The sequence below is a fragment of the Nerophis ophidion genome, linkage group LG03, assembly GCF_033978795.1.
Source record: "Nerophis ophidion isolate RoL-2023_Sa linkage group LG03, RoL_Noph_v1.0, whole genome shotgun sequence".
In the NCBI taxonomy this organism is placed as follows: Eukaryota; Metazoa; Chordata; class Actinopteri; order Syngnathiformes; family Syngnathidae; genus Nerophis; species Nerophis ophidion.
In genome coordinates this window covers 5866992-5888871 of record NC_084613.1, presented here as the reverse complement: position 1 = coordinate 5888871, position 21880 = coordinate 5866992, and the positions used below count along the sequence as shown (strand labels likewise).

The following is a 21880-nucleotide window of genomic DNA, read 5'->3' as shown; positions in this document are numbered from 1 at the left end:
GCCTCACATTTGTGCTAACGCTAGCGGTGACTATGTGAAGCCGCTGATTCTTTATCACTCCGAAACTCCCAGAGTGTTCAACAATGCCACAAATAGTCGCACCCACAAGGTAAAATTATTTTCCGTTTTTGTTTTTTGCCTATAGCAATATACTGGTTAACGTTTTGGAGTGCACCAACGAGACTTTTGTGTGTATGACTCGGCCCTGCTGGTATCCGGCAAGGACAAACTCATGGTGTAAATAAAAACTTCTCCATATCGGCGTATTATGGATACGGCAACAGCAGAAGTCACACTGATTTGCAGTTGTGTAATTTGTTGTGAGTCCATGCAAGGTTCATTTTGTACACCATGAAAAAAAACAACATATAACTTTGACTTGAATTAGAAAAAAACACATTTTATTTTTCACAAAAGAAGGGTTGGGTGAATGCGCGTTTGAAACTGGTGGGGTTCGGAACCTCCAACAAGGTTAAGAACCACTGCATTAACACAATCTAGTAGTATCAGGCCATCCTTCATCGGCCAGTGTCTCGGTAGTGCCTTCCTTTGCTGTAATAAAGCCACGCTTTGGCATCTTTTTCGGTCTCATCACAATTAAAGACATCATGTGGAATAAAGCTGATAAATTCCTCGAACTGAAGGTGGTGCAAACTGCAGGCTAACTAGCTCAAACTGTTGCTCAGAGCGGTTGCCTAGTAACCCGAAGTTATACAACGAGACTGTGAGAGTTTGGACATATTTAAAGCATTTCTGATCACACTAAGTGTTCTCCAAGACCGGTTCACAGACAAGTGTGGAAATACACAAGTCAGAAGTAAAGCTCGCCTTTGAAGTTCTTGGAAGTGGCCACGCCCGTGTGTACAGAATGTGACCTCGGGGCTCCGCCTCTTCAAAAAGATGGCATGCAAAAGTAATGAATGAATGAAATGGTCGTTCAACAAGATTCGCACGCATAAGCATTTTTGGCGCAATGTAAAGGTTCAAAAACCGAAGGATCGCATATAGAGATGTTTGAAAATCGAGGTTTCATTGTATAGGTCTAATAGTCCTATAGCAGGGGTCGGGAACCTTTTTGGCTGAGAGAGCCATAAAAGCCAAATATTTCAAAATGTATTTCCGTAAGAGCCATATAATTAATTTTTTAACACTGAACAAAACTAAACACGTGCATTTTTAAGTAAAACCAACATTTCTAGAGTGTAATAGGTCTCTTATTCTTTGTAATAACTTTGTTATTCTGAAGCTAACGGTGGAGGGGGCGTGGCCTGCGGGCTTGCAGCGAAATGGGATGTGCCAGGACCGGCTTCGAAATCAGCGACAGGTGCGTAGATGGCCCAGCTGGGCCTTGTTATCTAATCACCTGTCGCTCTGTTATAAGCAGCAACCAGGAGGAGAGACTGGAAAGACAATTGCTGGAAACCAACTCAGAGTTTTGTTGAAAAATAAAACAATATTGTAACCCTGAAACAGGCTCTCATGTCGGTGCTTGGTGGTCCGAAGAACCCCCAGGAGGGGCAAGCCCCACACTAACCAATAATAAATAAATGACTTCTTACCGTTAACGCAACTTCTTGAACAGGTGCGGTAGAAAACGGATGGATTAAAAATGCATGAGAATGTTTTATATTTTTAACATTATTTTTAACTCTGTGATTACAAGTGGAATTATTCATTACTTATCGTTTTAAGCAACGATTTATCTGAGAGCCAGATGCAGTCATCAAAAGAGCCACATCTGGCTCTAGAGCCATAGGTTCCCTACCCCTGTCCTGTAGGAAGAGGTCTGGATCTGGAGTCGCACCGAGGTCTGCGTGTTATTGACTCTAGGATTACAATACCCACTCTCCAGTTCACTTATTTGCACAGCATACATGACCAAAGGTAAAATTACCGCTAATTAGGAACTGGAAGATATTATTGGTATAGGTATCATAGTTCAGGACCATGAAGTCCGTCGTAAAACAACTTGTTCTACAATCCTACATGAAGCATGGTGGATGCAGAACTGTAGAATTCAAGTTCACAGGATTGAAGGAGGACTTATGGGACTAACAGATGTTGACCGGTCTGTAAATAGACTTGGACAAGTTGAGGTCAGAGATCAAAGGGCAGGACCTCTGATTGACTGGCTCGTTCTGTCTTTGTCTGCTCTGGAACTTCCCCAGCAGTCCGTGGCAGCTCTCAAAGATCCAGTTCGCTACAAAAATTGGCAAAACTCAAAAAAACGGGTTATAAATGTGACTGTGGAGCAAAATGTACACACGATCTACACCAGGGGTAGGGAACCTATGGCTCTAGAGCCAGATGTGGCTCTTTTGACGACTGCATCTGGCTCTCGGATAAATCTGAGCTGACGCTGCTTAACACGATAAGTAACGAATAATTCCACTTGTTAAAAATAACCTTCAAAATATAAAACATGCTCATGCATTTGAATCCATCCATGCTTTTTTTCTACCGAACTTGTTCAAGAAGTTGCATTAATGGTAAGAAGTGATTTATTTATTATTGGTTAGTTTAGGGCTTGCCCTCCTGGGGGTTCTTCAGACCACCAAGCACCGACACAAGAGCCTGTTTCAGGGTTACAATATTTTTTTTTTTTTTCAAGAAGTCTCTGAGTTGCTTTCCAGCAATTGTCTTTTTCTCTTTCGGTCTGGCTCGCACTCTAGCTAGGTGATTAGGTAAAAAGGCCCAGGTGGGCCATCTACGCACCTGTTGCTGATTTCGAGGCCGGTCCTGGCAACATCCCCGCTTCGCTGCAGGCCCGCAGGCCACGCCCCCTCCACTGTTAGCTTCAGAATAACAAAGTTATTACAAAGAATAAGAGACTTATTATACTCTAGAAATGTTGGTCTTACTTAAAAATGCACGCGTTTAGTTGTGTTCAGTGTTAAAAAAAATATTATATGGCTCTTATGGAAATACATTTAAAAATATTTGGCTTCTTGGCTCTCTCAGTCAAAAAGGTTCCCGACCCCTGGTCTACACCAAAGCAAATCCAATACCTATTAGCTAGATCAGGGGTCACCAACCTTTTTGAAACCAAGAGCTACTTCTTGGGTACTGAATAATGGAAAGGGCTACCAGTTTGATACACACTTAAATAAATTGCCAGAAATGGCCAATTTGCTCAATATACCTTTAATAATTAAGTATGTATATATATATATATATATATATATATATATATATATATATATATATATATATATATATATATAAATGGGTATTTCTTTCTGTCATTCCGTCGTACATTTTTTTGTACTTTTAAGGAAGGTTTTTTGTTGAGAATAAATGATGAAAAAAAACTTAATTGAACAGTTTAAAAGAGGAGAAAATAGGAAAAAAATGAAAATTTAATTTTGAAACATAGTTTATGTTCAATTTGGACTCATTAAAATTCAAAATTCAACCAAAAAAAGAAGAAGAAAAAAACTACTTGAATTGAATCTTTTTGAAAAAAATTAAAAATTAATTAATGGAACATCATTAGTCATTTTTCCTGGTTAAAATTAATTTTAAATTTTCATGACATGTTTTAAATAGGTTAAAATCCAATCTACACTTTGTTAGAATATATAACAAATTGGACCAAGCTATATTTCTAACAAAGACAAATTATTATTTATTCTAGATTTTCCAGAACAAATTTTTTAAAATAAATTCAAAAGACTTTGATATAAGATTTAAATTTGAATCTAAATATTTTCTTGATTTGCCAGAATATTTTTTCGGAATTTTAATCATAATAAGTTTGAAGAAATATTTCACAAATATTTTTCGTCAAAAAAACAGAAGCTAAAATGAAGAATTAAATTAAAATGCATTTATTATTCTTTACAATAAAAAAATATATAAAAAATTACTTGAACATTGATTTAAATTGTCAGGAAAGAAGAGGAAGGAATTTAAAAGTGTTTAAAAATCCTAAAATAATTTTTAAGCTTGTATTTTTTCTCTAAAATTGTCTTTCTGAAAGTTATAAGAAGCAAAGTAAAAAAAATAAACAAGTGAAGACCAAGTCTTTAAAATATTTTCTTGGATTTTCAAATTCTATTTGAGTTTTGTCTCTCTTAGAATTAAAAATGTCGAGCAAAGCGAGACCAGCTTGCTAGTAAATAAATACAATTTAAAAAATAGAGGCAGCTCACTGGTAAGTGCTGCTGTTTGAGCTATTTTTAGAACAGGCCAGCGGGCGACTCATCTGGTCCTTACGGTTGGTGACCCCTGGTCTAGACCAAAAGGAAGGAAGTGTGTTACTGCAAATGGATTTTAGAATCATTTTATGTCCCCTTTGAAGTACTCAGGTATACAGTGGTGGTCAAAAGTGTACGTACACCTGTAAAGAAGATGATGTCATGGCTGTCTTGACTTTCCAATCATTTCTTCATTTTTTGTGATGTAGTGATTGGAGCACATACTTGTTGCTCACAAAAAAACATTCATGAAGTTTTCTTCTTTTATGAATCTATTACTGAAAATGTGAGCAATCAAAAGTATACGTACAGCAATGTTCGTATTTGCTCACATGTCCCTTTGGCAAGTTTACCTGCAATAAGGCGCTTTTTGGTAGCCATCCACAAGCTTCTGCTTACATTTTTCACACACAAAATTGCTGCAGTTCGGCTAAATGTGTTGCTTTTCTGACATGGACTTGTTTCTTCAGCATTGTCCACACTGTTAATTCAGGATTTGGGAAGGCCATTTTAAAAACTTCATTCTAGCCTGATTTAGCCATTCCTTTACCACTTTTGAGGTGTCCTATTGGAACACCTAACTTCGCCCAAAACCCAACCTCCGGGCTGATGATTTAGGTAGGTTGTCCTGAAGAATTTGGAGCTAATCCTCCTTTTTCATTGCCCCATTTAAAGCAGCAGTTCCATTGGCAGCAAAACAGGCCCAGAGCATAATACTACCACCACCATGCTTGACGGTAGACTTGGTGCTCCTGGGATTAAAGGCCTCACCCTTTCTCCTCCAAACATATACAGTGGGGCAAAAAAGTATTTAGTCAGCCAGCGATTGTGCAAGTTCTCCCACTTAAAATAATAACAGAGGTCTGTAATTTTCATCATAGGTACACTTCAACTGTGAGGGACAGAATGTGAAAAAAAAAATCCAGGAATTCACATTGTAGGAATTTTAAAGAATTTATTTGTGGAAAATAAGTATTTGGTCAACCGGTCAAAGGAGGTTTTGGCTCAAAATCTCACGATACATGGCCCCATTCATTCTTTCCTTAACACGGATCAATCGTCCTGTCCCCTTAGCGGAAAAACAGCCCCAAAGCATGATGTTTCCACCTCCATGCTTCACAGTAGGTATGGTGTTCTTGGGATGCAACTCAGTATTCTTCTTCCTCCGAATACAACGAGTTGAGTTTATACAAAAATGGATACATGGATGATACAGCAGAGGATGGGGAGAATGTCATGTGGTCAGATGAAACCAAAATAGAACTTTTTGGTATAAACTCAACTGGTCGTGTTTGGAGGAAGAAGAATACTGAGTTGCATCCCAAGAACACCATACCTACTGTGAAGCATGGGGGTGGAAACATCATGCTTTGGGGCTGTTTTTCTGCTAAGGGGACAGGACGATTGATCCGTGTTAAGGAAAGAACGAATGGGGCCATGTATCGTGAGATTTTGAGCCAAAACCTCCTTTGAATGGTTGACCAAATACTTATTTTCCACCATAATTTACAAATAAATTCTTTAAAATTCCTCCAATGTGAATTCCTGGATTTTTTTTTTCACATTCTGTACCTATGATGAAAATTACAGACCTCTGTCATCCTTTGAAGTGGGAGAACTTGCACAATCGCTGGCTGACTAAATACTTTTTTTTGCCCCACTGTATCTGGGCATGCCATCTCCGGGTTGGGGGGGGGAGACCCTGCCCCAAGTGGAGGAGTTAAAGTACCTAGGAGTCTTGTTCACGAGTGAGGGAAGAGTGGATCGTAAGATCGACAGGCGGATCGGTGCGGCGTCTTCAGTAATGCGGACGTTGTACCGATCCGTTGTGGTGAAGAAGGAGCTGAGCCGGAAGGCAAAGCTCTCAATTTACCGGTCGATCTACGTTCCCATCCTCACCTATGGTCATGAGCTTTGGGTCATGACCGAAAGGATAAGATCACGGGTACAAGCGGCCCAAATGAGTTTCCAGGTCTCTCCCTTAGAGATAGGGTGAGAAGCTCTGCCATCCGGGAGGAACTCAAAGTAAAGCCGCTGCTCCTCCACATGGAGAGGAGCCAGATGAGGTGGTTCGGGCATCTGGTCAGGATGCCACCCGAACGCCTCCCTAGGGAGGTGTTTAGGGCACGTCCAACCGGTAGGAGGCCACGGGGAAGACCCAGGACACGTTGGGAAGACTATGTCTGGGAACGCCTCGGGATCCCCCGGGAAGAGCTAGACGAAGTGGCTGGGGAGAGGGAAGTCTGGGTTTCCCTGCTTGGGCTGTTGCCCCCGCGACCCGACCTCGGATAAGCGGAAGATGATGGATGGATGGATGAATGGATGGATGGATGTATCTCGGCATTGTGGCCAAACAGCTCCGTTTTTGTTTCATCTGACCACAGAAGGTCTTATCTTTGTTCCATGTGATGTCAGATGTCGTCGGGACCCAGGATGGACCGCTCGCCTGTATCGGTTGGGGACATCTCTACGCTGCTGATCCGCTTGAGATGGTTTCCTGTGGACGGGACTCTCGCTGCTGTCTTGGATCCGCTTGAACTGAACTCTCGCGGCTGTGTTGGAGCCACTATGGATTGAACTTTCACAGTATCATGTTAGACCCGCTCGACATCCATTGCTTTCGGTCCCCTAGAGAGGGGGGGTTGCCCACATCTGAGGTCCTCTCCAAGGTTTCTCATAGTCAGCATTGTCACTGGCGTCCCACTGGATGTGAATTCTCCCTGCCCACTGGGTGAGAGTTTTCCTTGCCCTTTTGTGGGTTCTTCCGAGGATGTTGTAGTCGTAATGATTTGTGCAGACCTTTGAGACATTTGTGATTTGAGGGCTATATAAATAAACATTGATTGATTGATTGATGAAAGAAAAATGAAATTCATGGGTTCATGACCTGTACGTATCGGCCAGATGATCACCTCTGGGCATGGTTACAAACGAATCAAACAGGGTACATTATTGTGGAACTCCCACAGTGCCTTGAACGCCTTTATTTGCTCAAAGGAAGAATCCATAGTGTGAGTAGACGACCAGCAAGATGTGGGATTGAGCCGGACACCGCGTTACATAACATTCTTAGCACACAGCCTCCACTCCCACACAGCTTACATGGCTGGCGTTGTGCCACTGCATGGTACCCAACCCCATCCCTCGCCCCTCCCCCCGTGTCCCACCCACCGCCATCCACACTACCGCATCCTCCCAGCGTTGCGTTCTTCCCCCATGGGGGTTATGTAACGTGATGCTGACTCCGCTCGTTGGACTGTACCATCACTCCCTCGCCAGGTGGATTACTGGAAGTGATCTATCGCTGCAGTGCATCTGCGTCTCCCCTTCCACATTGTACCATAATAATAATAATAATAGTAATTAAAGCTGCAAGCAGCGTTGGTCGGGTCCGCCGTTGGCCGCCGCCGCCGTGTCCCGAGTCCCGATCTTAGTCAGACCTACATAGAAGTTTTTGTTTCATGTCTCTACGACATTTGTAACAGAAGTTACATTCAGTTTTGTCTGGGTTTTTTCCAAGGGGGCGCTAAGCGCAATTTAGATTTTTGGGGTTTGGTTTTTTTATTGGATGGTAGTTTTTGCCAGTCCTGATATGTGTGTAAAATTTGGTGAGTTTTGAAGCATGTTAAGGGGGTGAAATTACAGATCGACGATTCTGGATGTTGTTGATAAATGGCTTTTGCTTTGCATAGTAGGGCTTTAACTTGCACTTTGAAGCATTTTAAGGGGGTCAAATTACAGTTTAAAGAGGCAAAAAATGCATTTTTTAGGAAACTTATCAAAACTTTGGTGGACAGTTTTATTCAAAAGGGTTCAATCTCTCTCCTGTGCGAGTTTGAAGCCGAAACGACAAACGCACTGGGAGGAGTTTCGATTTGAAAAAGGTGACGGGTTGCACATTTGTTGACAGTTTTTTTATCAGGCACCACGTCATTGGCGACCAGGAGAGGAGTGTTTTTCAGCCTTTTTTTGAGCCGAGGCACATTTTTTGCGTGGAAAAAATGCGGAGGCGCACCACCAGCAGAAATCATTCGAAAACGAAACTCAGCCGACAATTGTTGGATATGACTTGAAAGGCCTACTGAAATGAGGTTTTCTTAATCATAGCAAGTCCATTCTGTCAATCAATCAATCAATGTTTATTTATATAGCCCCAAATCCCAAACGTCTCAAAGGACTGCACAAATCATTACGACTACAACATCCTCGGAAGAACCCACAAAAGGGCAAGGAAAACTCACACCCAGAGGGCAGGGAGAATTCACATCCAGTGGGACGCCAGTGACAATGCTGACTATGAGAAACCTTGGAGAGGACCTCAGATGTGGGCAACCTCCTCCCCTCTAGGGGACCGAAAGCAATGGATGTCGAGCGGGTCTAACATGATACTGTGAAAGTTCAATCCATAGTGGCTCCAACACAGCCGCGAGAGTTCAGTTCAAAGCGGATCCAAGACAGCAGCGAGAGTCCTGTCCACAGGAAACCATCTCAAGCGGAGGCGGATCAGCAGCGTAGAGATGTCCCCAACCGATACAGGCGAGCGGTCCATCCTGGGTCTCGACTCTGGACAGCCAGTACTTCATCCATGGTCATCGGACCGGACCCCCTCCACAAGGGAGGGGGGGGACATAGGAGAAAGAAAAGAAGCGGCAGATCAACTGGTCTAAAAAGGAGGTCTATTTAAAGGCTAGAATATACAGATGGGTTTTAAGGTGAGACTTAAATGCTTCTACTGAGGTAGCATCTCGAACTGTTGAGAACATCGACCATAAAGTTTGCAACTTTTGGTCGCTGATAAAAAAAAAAAGCCTTGCCTGTACCGGAAGTAGCAGACCATGTGCGCGTGACGTCACGGGTTGTGGAGCTCCTCACATCTGAACATTGTTTATAATCATGGCCACCAGCAGCGAGAGCGATTCGGACCGAGAAAGCCACGATTTCCCCATTAATTTGAGCGCGGATGAAAGATTCGTGGATGAGGAAAGTTAGAGTGAAGCACTAGAAAAAAAAGAAAAGGCGACGGCACTGGGAGCGATTCAGATGTTATTAGACACATTTACCCGGATAATTCTGGAAAATCCCTTACCTGCTTATTGTGTTACTAGTGTTTTAGATAGATAGATAGATAGTACTTTATTGATTCCTTCAGGAGAGTTCCTTCAGGAAAATTAAAATTCCAGCAGCAGTGTACAGAGTTGAGATCAATTTAGATAAAAGTAAAAAGTAAATAATGGGGGTTTAAATGGAAACAAAATAGAGAAATATTACAATAAGAATGAAAACTAAAAAGCAACAATGGGAATAAAAATATAACAGTAAAATAAGAACATAACAAGACAAGACGAGACAAAGTAGGCAGTTTTAGTGAGATTATAAAGTCATACCTGAAAGTCGGAGGGGTGTGGTGACCGCCAGTGTCTCTGATGGAAGCCGTGAAAGTCGCTGCTGCCTGTGACAGCTGCAGCAGGACACAAGCTCCGCTCAGTTCTACGACAAGAGCCGACTTTGTCAGGGGTATTTGTTGAACCCCAAGATGCAGAGACGTAGGCGGGCATTGAACAAGAAAACATGATTTAATAAAAATACTAGACAAAAACAAACAAAGGGTTCAAACAAAAAGCGCGCACGTGGGCGGATAACAAACTAAGGGTCTTTAGCATGGAACCTAACCAGAAACAAAAAGGGGCCTAGCGTGGAAGCTAGCGGGTAGCAAACAGGAAAACAGAAGTCGTTACTTGTAGAGTGAAAACAAAACGGAAGCAGGAAACAAAAGACAGTAAGCTACACATAAATAAATATAGCTTACCAATAAAACGACACGTGGCAACGACAATAATCCAGCAACTGACTATGAAATGAAATGAATTATATTTATATAGCGCTTTTTCCTCTAGTGACTCAAAGCGCTTTACGTAGTGAAACCCAATAACTAAATTTTACAATTAAACCAGCGTGGGTGGCACTGGGAGCAGGTGGGTAAAGTGCCTTGCCCAAGGACACAATGGCAGTGACTCGGATGGCGGAAGCGGGGATCGAACCTGCAACCCTCAAGTTGCTGGCACGGCCGCTCTACCAACCGAGCTATACAACTGACTAAAGACAAAGCAGGCACAAATAGGAGCGGGCTGATTGACAACGGGTGTGGCCAGGTGCCAATCAGCTGCAGCTGAGGGAAAACGGCACACAGGGAGACAAACAGGAAGCTGAACCAAAATAAGAGCGCTGACAGGAACTAAGGACAGGAAATACGGTTTAGTGGCGGTTTAGCTCGGTTGGTAGAGTGGCCGTGCCAGCAACTTGAGGGTTGCAGGTTCGATTCCCGCTTCCGCCATCCTAGTCACTGCCATTGTGTCCTTGGGCAAGACACTTTACCCACCCGCTCCCAGTGCCACCCACACTGGTTTGAATGTAACTTAGATATTGGGTTTCACTATGTAAAGCGCTTTGAGCCACTAGAGAAAAAGCGCTATATAAATACAATTCACTTCACTTCACTTCACTACTAAACACACACAGAGGAAAAACTAAAACACAAACAAACTGTCAGTGGCAAGCCAATCTTTTGACACTTCTTCCACTCCCGTCCTTGCACGCTACACCGCTACAACAAGGAAAAGACGCTGTCCAAGTGGAGGCACGTATATAAGACGGTGCATCCTGAAGAGACTGAGTTGTAAAACATCATCCGTGCAACATTTTGTAGCAAAGAAGCACCATTACATGTTATGCAGACCACAAGGAAGTCTTTTACGTTTAGAAAATAATCCTTTAATGCGCCTTATAATCCGGTGCGCCTTATATATGAAAAAAAGATCAAAAATAGACCATTTATTGGCAGTGCGCCCTATGGCCTGGAAAATACACTACATGGTAAATCCAAATCAACTGGGTGTATTTTGTCAGCTTGATAGCAAAACAGTGGCTTTGGCAGCAGGACTGCAGGTTTGACTCCAGCCTCACAAAACCAAACTCCTGTGAAAACATTGTAAAGACTGCAGGCTGGTACTGATATGCACGTTTCTCAACATGTTTTGTACATTTCCATGTGTTATTTTTTTACTTCTGACTTCCTCTCCGTCCGAACAAGACGATTATCATTGGATTATTCATGGCGCTGTCTTAATCAATCAATCAATGTTTATTTATATAGCCCCAAATCACAAATGTCTCAAAGGACTGCACAAATCATTACGACTACAACATCCTCGGAAGAACCCACAAAAGGGCAAGGAAAACTCACACCCAGTGGGCAGGGAGAATTCACATCCAGTGGGACGCCAGTGACAATGCTGACTATGAGAAACCTTGGAGAGGACCTCAGATGTGGGCAACCCCCCCCCCTCTAGGGGACCGAAAGCAATGGTTGTCGAGCGGGTCTAACATGATACTGTGAAAGTTCAATCCATAGTGGCTCCAACACAGCCGCGAGAGTTCAGTTCAAAGCGGATCCAAGACAGCAGCGAGAGTCCCGCCCACAGGAAACCATCTCAAGCGGAGGCGGATCAGCAGCGTAGAGATGTCCCCAACCGATACACAGGCGAGCGGTCCATCCTGGGTCTCGACTCTGGACAGCCAGTACTTCATCCATGGTCATCGGACCGGACACAAGGGAGGGGGGGACATAGGAGAAAGAAAAGAAGCGGCAGATCAACTGGTCTAAAAAGGAGGTCTATTTAAAGGCTAGAGTATACAGATGAGTTTTAAGGTGAGACTTAAATGCTTCTACTGAGGTAGCATCTCGAACTGTTACCGGGAGGGCATTCCAGAGTACTGGAGCCCGAACGGAAAACGCTCTATAGCCCGCAGACTTTTTTGGGGGGCTTTAGGAATCACTAATAAGCCGGAGTCTTTTGAACGCAGATTTCTTGCCGGGACATACAAAAACATTGTCTTTGCAAAGATAATAAATAATGGGGGTGTTATGCTACCCCCGTACACCACTGCAGGCCGCAATTATTAGGGATGCACAATAACGCACATTTTAGCCAATAACAATAACCAATATTTATGTATATATATATATATATGTTGGGAAATTGTGTTAGATGTAAATATAAACAGAATACAATGATTTGCTAATCCTTTTCAACCCATATTCAGTTGAATATGCTACAAAGACAACATATTTGATGTTCAAACTGATAAACTTTTTTTTTTGGTTGCAAATAATCATTAACTTTCGAATTTGATGCCAGCAACACGTGACAAAGAAGTTGGGAAAGGTGGCAATAAATACGGATAAAGTTGAGGAGTGCTCATCAAACACTTATGTGGAACATCCCACAGGTGTGCAGGCTAATTGGGAACAGGTGGGTGCCATGATTGGGTATAAAAACAGCTTCCATGAAATGCTCAGTCTTTCACATATGTTGTCACCGAAGCGCCGTCTTTTTCATGGACGCCCCTGCTTATTTCAGCAAGATAATGCAAAGCGACATTCAGCACATGTGTCAACAGCATGGCTTCATAGAATGGGAAAGAATTCCATTTTCAAAGCTTCAACAATTAGTTTCCTCAGTTCCCAAACTTTTATTGAGTGTTGTTAAAAGAAAAGGTGATGTAACACAGTGGTGAACATGCCCTTTCCCAACTACTTTGGCACGTGTTGCAGCCATGAAATTCTAAGTTAATTATTATTTGCAAAAAAAAAATAAAGTTTATGAGTTTCAACATCAAATATGTTGTCTTTGTAGCATATTCAACTGAATATGGATTGAAAAGGATTTGCAAATCATTGTATTCCGTTTATATTTACATCTAACACAATTTCCCAACTCATATGGAAACGGGGTTTGTAGTTTCTTCAAAGTAGCCACCCTTTGCTCTGATCACTTTATGGGTGATCCACTTCCACATTGACACTCATGTGGGTATTTTACAATTATTAATGTTGTCCACACCTAATGAATCCTCTCTCCTCAGCTTTGGCATAAAAAAATCACTTTGGCCTAAAATAAAAAAAATGCAAGTATTAATACAATTATTAAGCAAATATGATGAATCCGGACTTCTTAGTTAAAATTGTGCAGCAAACACAATAACAGGAATTACAGATTGTATTATTAGTGCTGTCTCCATAGCAACAGAAAAGTCAGACTGCGGAACCAAAGGACTCAAATCCGCACAAACACCTCAAGGGGATTCAGATAAAGTTGATGTGGAAACATCAAATGGAACTTTCTTGCCAAAGAAGTGTTGTTTGTTTCCCTAGATCATGGGTGTCAAACTCTGGCCCGAGGGCCAAATCTATTTCATTTGGCCCTTGAGGCAATATCAAATTAACATTAGAGCTGGCCCGCCGGTATTAACGCCGCATTTACTGCTTATACTCATACTTGCCAACCCTCCTGATTTTCCCGGGAGACTCCCAAAGTTCAATGCCCCTCCGGAAAACCATTCTCCCGAATTTCTCCCCGGACAACAATATTGGGGTCGTGCCTTCAAGGCACTACGTTTAGCGTTCTCCACAACTTGTCGTTACGTCCGCTTTTCCTCTATACATACAGCGTGCCGGCCAAGTCACATAGCATATGCCGCTTGTACATACACACACAAAAGTGAATGCAAGGCATATTTGATCAACAGCCATACAGGTCACACTGAGAGTGGCCACATAAACAACTCTAACACTGTTACAAATATGCGCCACACTGTGAACCCTGACCAAACAAGAATGACAAACACAATTCGGGAGAACAACCGCACTGAAACACAACAGGACAAATACCCAGAACCCCTTGCAGCACTAACTCTTCCGGGACACTACAATATACACCCCGGCTACCACCAAACCCCGACCACCTCCTAGTTATTTTATTTTCAAATTTATTAGCCAGTGGAAAAAGTTAATGTTGATATTTACTTCAGAAGGCTGCAAATACAAAAGAGGCACTCATTTTTTTTTTAAACGTTATTTCTGTGATGTTTTTCCGTTTGTTTTTTGAAAGTTGATTTTGTACTATTAGGTTGTTAAAGCAAATTAGTGTAGCAAACTGAGCAATAATTAACGTTTTCATCATTCACTTTCTCTTGCTACTTCAAGGCTTGAATGTTTGATTCATTCCTTATTGTTATTTCACTTTAAAATGATTTATTAGCCTGTGGGAAAAGTTTATTTTGATATTTACCTCAGAAGGCTGCAAATAGAAAAGAGGCATTCAATTTGTATTTAAGTTACATTTGATACGCCATTGATATTTTTTAATTGTTGTTATTATTATTTGAAACTTGATTTTGCATGTCATTATTAAGTTATATAAGCCTTGCTTGTTCAATATTCAATGCAAAACTTGTTTGGGTCCTTATTAAAAGGTGAATTTGTTCAACCTTTTTAATTTTTAATACCAACCAATCCTTTCATTTTGGTGAATGTTAAACATACCGGCGATCAAAAAGTAAAAAGTAAGTCATATATGTTTACTTTCAACACCTGAACATCTAGAAATCAGCTTCAGATCTATCCGTCACCGTATAGCACTTTTTTTTTCAAATAAAACCCTTTTTTTTAATGACAAAAACACAAAATATGCAATATTTTTTCCCCAAAATTGAATATTTGATGTGAAGTAAATGAAGCCTTAAATAGGTATATCATTCATACTTTTGATTCATTATTTTTTTTTTTAAATAATGACAGTTTCAAAAAGCTAGGAGACCTAAAAAACTAGGTCAGGGGTCAAGGTACTGATTAATGCAAAGGGCTACCAGTTTGATACACACTTAAATAAATTGCCAGAAATAGCCAATTTGCTCAATTTACCTTTAATAAATAAATATATATACATATAAAAAAAATGGGTATTTTTGTCTGTCATTACGTCGTACATTTTTTTTCCTTTTACGGAATGTTCTTTGTAATTGAACGGTTTAAAAGAGTAGAAAACAGGAAAAAAAAAAAAAAAAATTAATTTTGTAACATAGTTTATCTTCAATTTCGACTCTTTAAAATTCAAAATTCAACCGAAAAAAATGAAGAGAAAAACTAGCAAATTTGAATTTTTGTGAAAATATTTTTAAAAATTATTTATGGAACATCATTAGTAATATTTCCTGATTAAGATTAATTTTACAATTTTGATGACATGTTTTAAATAGGTTAAAATCCACTTTGAAATAAGATTTAAATTTGATTCTACAGACTTTCTAAATTTGCCAGAATATTTTTTTTTAGTTTTAACCATAATAAGTTTGAAGAAATCCATCCATCCATCCATTTTCTACCGCTTATTCCCTTTGGAATCGCGGGGGCGCCTATCTCAGCTACAATCGGGCGGAAGGCGGCGTACACCCTGGACAAGTCGCCACCTCATCGCAGGAGTTTGAAGAAATATTTCACAAATATTCTTCGTCGAAAAAACAGAAGCTAAAATGAAGAATTAAATTAAAATATATTTATTATTCTTTACAATAAAAAAAAATAACTTACTTAAATTGTCTGGAAAGAAGAGGAAGGAATTTAAAAGGTAATAAGGTAAATGTGTTTAAAAATCCTAAAATCATTTTTAAGATTGTATTTTTTCTCTAAAATTGTCTTTCTGAAAGTTATAAGAAGCAAAGTAAAAAAAATAAATGAATTTATTCAAACAAGTGAAGACCAAGTCTTTAAAATATTTTCTTGGATTTTCAAATTCTATTTGAGTTTTGTCTCTCTTAGATTTAAAAATGTCAAACAAAGCGAGACCAGCTTGCTAGTATATAAATACAATTTTTAAAAAATTGAGGCAGCTCACTGGTAAGTGCTGCTATTTGAGCTATTTTTAGAACAGGCCAGCGGGCGACTCATCTGGTCACTGCGTTGGTGACCCCTGCTCAAGGTCATGTATCGCTATCTATTATTTTTACTGTCAAGGTTTAAATCTGTGGAAAAACTTCAGATCCATGTTTTTGTCATGAAGGACAGCTTTGAAGTAAATCCCTGCTGACATGACAGCTTTGTGTTATCAGTGCCAATACGGCAACATTTTATCTGTTATGATCTGATGCCAGGATCATACCATATTCTTGCTTTGTTCCTTCTTATATCCAATTTTGTAGTTTGACCTCCTTATTTCCTGTTTTGCTCTGTCACCAGGGTTGTATATTGTTTCCACTTGCTACTCTCGGTTTACGCACACCTGTTACTACTGATTACTGCCTTATTTAAGCCTGCCCCTTTTGTTCTTTCTGTCTCGGATCCTAATTTGCTTTCACGCGACAGATGACGACTGCTTTCCATTCTTTACTCACTAGCTTTCGCGCTACGTTGTATTTTTCCCCAGCTTTCATTCTAGTTGTTTTTGTTTTCCCTTTTTGTGCCTTTGTGCCAATTGTAGTGTTTCCGTTTGTTTCCCTAGCTCTTATGCTAGCGCCATTTGTTTGCCTTTTCTGCTTAGCACCAGTCTGTCTGTTCCGAGCCTGTTTTTGAGTTGAATAAATCTTAATTTCTTACCTCACGCTGTCTTCTTCATCCCTGGAAGAACAAATCCGGCATCGCTATGCCAACCAAGTCTCACATTATCCTTTCATTTCCTCATAATGTGTAGAAAATAACAGGTGTATAAATGACACAATATGTTACTGCAGACTAATTAGTAGTCTTTGTTTGTTTACTTACTAAAAGACAAGTTGTCTAGTATGTACACTATTTTATTTAAGGACTAAATGACACTGTGATGAGGTGGCGACTTGTCCAGGGTGTACCCCGCCTTCCGCCCGATTGTAGCTGAGATAGGCACCAGCGTCCCCCGAGACCGCAGAGGGAATAGGCGGTAGAAAATGAATGGATGGATGGACTAAATGAAATTAATAAACATATGCGATGAGGTGGCGACTTGTCCAGGGTGTACCCTGCCTTCCGCCCGATTGTAGCTGAGATAGGCGCCAGCGCCCCCCCGCGACCCCGAAAGGGAATAAGCGGTAGAAAATGGATGGATGGATGTTTAATGTACATTAAGATTTGTTGTTCAAATAAAGACAAAAATGACATTTTTTGTAGTCCCCTTTAAGTATAAAAAAAGTATCAAAATACATTTTGGTACCAGTATCAAAATATTGGTATTGGGACAACACTAGTATAGTTTGCTCTGTAATTCCAATTTTTAGTTTTTTTTAATGTAATAGTATTTTTTTAAACGGGCCGCTAAAAAAGGCCCTAGATCAGGGGTCGGCAACCCCCGGCTCCGGAGCCGCATGCGGCCCTTTGATCTCTTTGATGTGGCTCAGCTGCATACTTGCCGACCCCCCGATTTTTCCGGGAGGTTTCCGGATTCCGTGCCTCACCCAGAATTCTCCCGGGGTAAGCCTTCTCCGATTTTCACCCGGACAACAAAATTGAGGGCGGGGCCGTGATGACAATGCCTTTGACGTCCTCTAAAACATGTCTGTCACGCCCGCTTTCACACCAAGCTACTTGCGTGCCGGTTTAGGGTTTGATATTTATCTGTAATCTCCCACCACATTAGTGACTACTCCTTGGTGTCAGAGGCAGGAAGTTTCAAACCAATCATCCTCAACGACCTTTCTGTGACCTCGGTGATGTCACCATTCAATCAGTCTTCCAGTAGCCAACATCACCCAAGTTACTGGAAAGTTGGGTTAGGCCACTTGTTAAGCAGGATTTTCTTCTTTACAATTAGGATCCAGATTCCATTGGAGGATTTTACACACACACGCACACACACACGCACACACACACACACACACACACACACACACGGTTAATATTTTGCTGCCAAAAGAATACTTGCAGGCTTTCTGGGTGACTTGCAAGAACTGGCTTAGTTGGCCATTATTGTGTTAACTTCAGGAAATGTGTGTCCTCAAATCTGTTTTTGACTTTGCACGGTAAACATTTCATTTGGATATTTACTCACTTTCCGTATGAGTTGGGAAATTGTGTTTGATGTAAATATAAACGGAATACAATGATTTGCAAATCCTTTTCAACCCATATTCAGTTAAATGCGCTACAAAGACAACATATTTGATGTTCAAACTGACAAAGAAGTTGGGAAAGGTGGCAATAAATGCTAATAAAGTTGAGGAATGCTCATCAAACACTTATTTGGAACATCCCACAGGTGTGTAGGCTAATTGGGAACAGGTGTGTGCCGTGATTGGGTATAAAAACAGCTGTCCCAAAAAATGCTCGGTCTTTCACAAGAAAGGATGGGGCGAGGTACACCCCTTTGTCCACAACTGCGTGAGCAAATAAACAGTTTAAGAACAACCTTTCTCAAAGTGCAATTGCAAGAAATTTAAGGATTTCAACATCTACGCTCCATAATATCATCAAAAGGTTCAGAGAATGTGGAGAAATCACTCCACGTAAGCAGCATTGAATGACCGTGACCTTCGATCCCTCAGACGGCACTGTATCAACACCGACATCAATCTCTAAAGGATATCACCACATGGGCTCAGGAACACTTCATAAAACCACTGTCACTAAATACAGATGATCACTACATCTCTAAGTGTAAGTTAAAGCTCTACTATGCAAAGCGAAAGCCATTTATCAACAACATCCAGAAACGCCGCCGGCTTCTCTGGGCCTGAGATCATCTAAAATGGACTGATGCAAAGTGGAAAAGTGTTCTGTGGTCTGACGAGTCCACATTTTAAATTGTTTTTGGAAATATTCGACATCGTATCATCCGGGCTAAATGGGAAGCGAACCATCCAGACTGTTATTGACGTAAAGTGTAAAAGCCAGCATGTGTGATGGTATGGGGGTGCATTAGTGCCCAAGGCATGGGTAACTTACACATCTGTGAAGGCACCATTAATGCTGAAAGGTCCATACAGGTTTTGGAACAACATATGCTGCCATCTAAGCGCCCCTGCTTATTTCAGCAAGACAATGCCAAGCCACATTCAGCAGCGTGTTATGTAAAAAAAGTGCGCGGGTACTTTCCCGGCCCGCCTGCAGTCCAGACCTGTCTCCCTTCGAAAATGTGTGGCGCATTATGAAGCGTAAAATAGGACAGCGGAGACCCCGGACTGTTGAAGGACTGAAGCTCTACATAAAACAAGAATGGGAAAGAATTCCACTTTCAAAGCTTCAACAATTAGTTTCCTCAGTTCCCAAACGTTTGTTGAGTGTTGTTAAAAGAAAAGGTGATGTAACACAGTGGTGAACATGCCCTTTCCCAACTACTTTGGCACGTGTTGCAGCCATGAAATTCTAAGTTAATTATTATTTGCAATAAAAAATGAAGTTTATGAGTTTGAACATCAAATATGTTGTCTTTGTAGCATATTCAACTGAATATGGGTTGAAAAGGATTTTGTAAATCATTGTATTCCGTTTATATTTACATCAAACTCAATTTCCCAACTCTTATGGAAACAGGGTTTGTAGATAGATAGAGAGTACTTTAAGGATTCCTTCAGGAGAGTTCCCTCAGGAAGATGTTAGTTAATTCCAGATTACAGATAGAATTAAAAAAGTAAATCATGGAGGTATACATGGAAATAAAATAGAAAATATAATCATGTGAATACAAATAAAAAGCAACAATAAGAATGGTAAAATTAGGACTGCAACAAGAGAAACTATGCAGTAGTGACCATGTCATAAAAATGAAGAAAGACTGGTAATACTGTGCATGATATGAAAGATGTGTTTATATTGCACCTTTTGAAATGTATTGCACTGTTTTTGGTTGTTTGGGTTTGTTTTACATTTACTGTATCTTATATCCTCTAAATGCTAATACTAGAAAACCAGCATACTAGCTAACACTTTTTCCCTATCTTGTGCAGAAACCAGCTAACATTCTTGTGATGGGAGAAGGACCCGAACGAGGAAGAGTTAAAATTGGTGAGTTGAACAAAAATGTATCTGCGCTTTTTGTATTGTGGATATATTAGATTTGTAAGATACTATACTATTGTTGTTGTCAGGCTTTCCCCTGACAGTTTGTTTGTGTTTTAGTTTTTTTCCTCTGCATTTGTCTGGGTTTCCTCTGTGTGTTTAGTTCCTGTCAGCGCTCTCATTTTGTCTGTTTCCTGTTTTTCCCCTGTGCGCTGTTTTCCCCTCAGATGCGGCTGATTGGCACCTGACCACACCTGGTGTCAATCAGCCCGGTTATATTTGAGTCTGTTTTTGTCCTCCAGTCAGTTGCTGGATAATTGTCATGCCGATGTCGCTCTTGCCGTTGTGCGGCTGATTGGCACCTGACCACACCTGGTGTCAATCAGCCCGATTATATTTGAGTCTGTTTTTGTCCTCCAGTCAGTTGCTGGATAATTGTCATGCCGATGTGGCTCTTGCCGTTGCTACCTGTCGTGTCGTATTTTGTCTATGCAGCGTTGCGGTAAGCTATGTTTGATTGCGGTTTTTAGCTTACTGCCTGCTTCCAATTTTGTTTTTATATTACATGTACGACTTCTGTTTCCTGCTCGATTCTTGCAAGGCTCCATGCTAAGTTCCCTTTTGTTTTCTAGCTCCCATGCTAGCTCCCTTAGTTCGTTATCCGCCGCATGCTCGCTTTTGGTTGTACCCCTTTGGTTTGTTCTTGTTTTATTATTTTAATTGACTCATGTTTTCCTGTTCTCTGCATCTTGGGGTTCGTCAACAACAAACTCTGACCGTTGTCCCCCTACTATTATTTTGATACTGGTACCGACATGTATTTCGATACTTTTCTATACGTTTCTAAATGTTATTATTGTCCTTATTGTAACAAAAAATGTTAGTGTGCATGAAACATAAGTTTATTATTGTCATTTAGTCCTTCAATAAAATGTTGAACATACTAGACAACTTGTCTTTTAGTAGTAAGTAAACAAACAAAGACTCCTAATTAGTCTGCAGTAACATATTGTGTCATTTATGCACCTATTATTTTATAAAGGACAAACTGTAAAAATGGATTCCGTCGTACATTTTTTTTCCTTTTACGGAAGGTTTTTTGAAGGGGAATAAATGATGGAAAAAAACACTTAATTGAACAGTTTAAAAGAGGAGAAAACAGGAAAAAAATGAAATTTAAATTCTGAAACATAGTTTATCTTCAATTTCGACTCTTTAAAGTTCAAAATTCCACCGAAAAAAATTAAGAGAAAAACTAGCTGATTCCAATCTTTTTGAAAAAAATACGAAAAAGAATTTATGGAACATCATTAGTCATTTTTCCTGATTAAGATTCATTTTAGAATTTTGATGACATCTTTTAAATAGGTTAAAATCCACTTTGAAATAAGATTTAAATTTGATTCTACAGATTTTCTGGATAGGCCCGAATAATTTTTTTGAACTTAAAACATAATAAATTTGAATAAATATTTCACAAATATTCTTCATTGAAAAAACAGAAGCTAAAATGAAAAATTAAATTAAAATGTATTTATTATTCTTTACAATAAATAAAAAAATACTTGAACATTGATTTAAATTGTCAGGAAAGAAGAGGAAGGAATTTAAAAGTGTATAAAATTCCTAAAATCATATTTAAGGTTGTTTTTTTCTCTCTAAAAGTGTCTTTCTGAAAGTTATAAAAAGCGAAGTAAAAAAATTATAGGCCGGAATAATTTTTTTAAAATTTAAAACATAATAAATTTGAAGAAATATTTCACAAATATTCTTCGTCGAAAAAAGAGAAGCTAAGATGAAGAATTAAATTAAAATGTATTTATTATTCTTTACAATAAATTTAAAAAATACTTGAACATTGATTTAAATTGTCAGGAAAGAAGAG

General features: G+C 40.0%; 1 protein-coding gene across 2 annotated transcripts in view; it reads left to right on the top strand.

Moving 5' to 3' along the window:
- cdk19 (cyclin dependent kinase 19) overlaps nucleotides 1–21880 on the top strand; it is an 85490-nt gene that overhangs the window by 27409 nt on the left and 36201 nt on the right. For both annotated transcript variants that reach the window (XM_061894107.1, XM_061894105.1), the window contains one exon: nucleotides 19944–20001. In XM_061894107.1, coding sequence (XP_061750091.1) covers nucleotides 19944–20001 — 58 coding nt within the window. The remainder of the gene's footprint in view (nucleotides 1–19943; nucleotides 20002–21880) is intronic.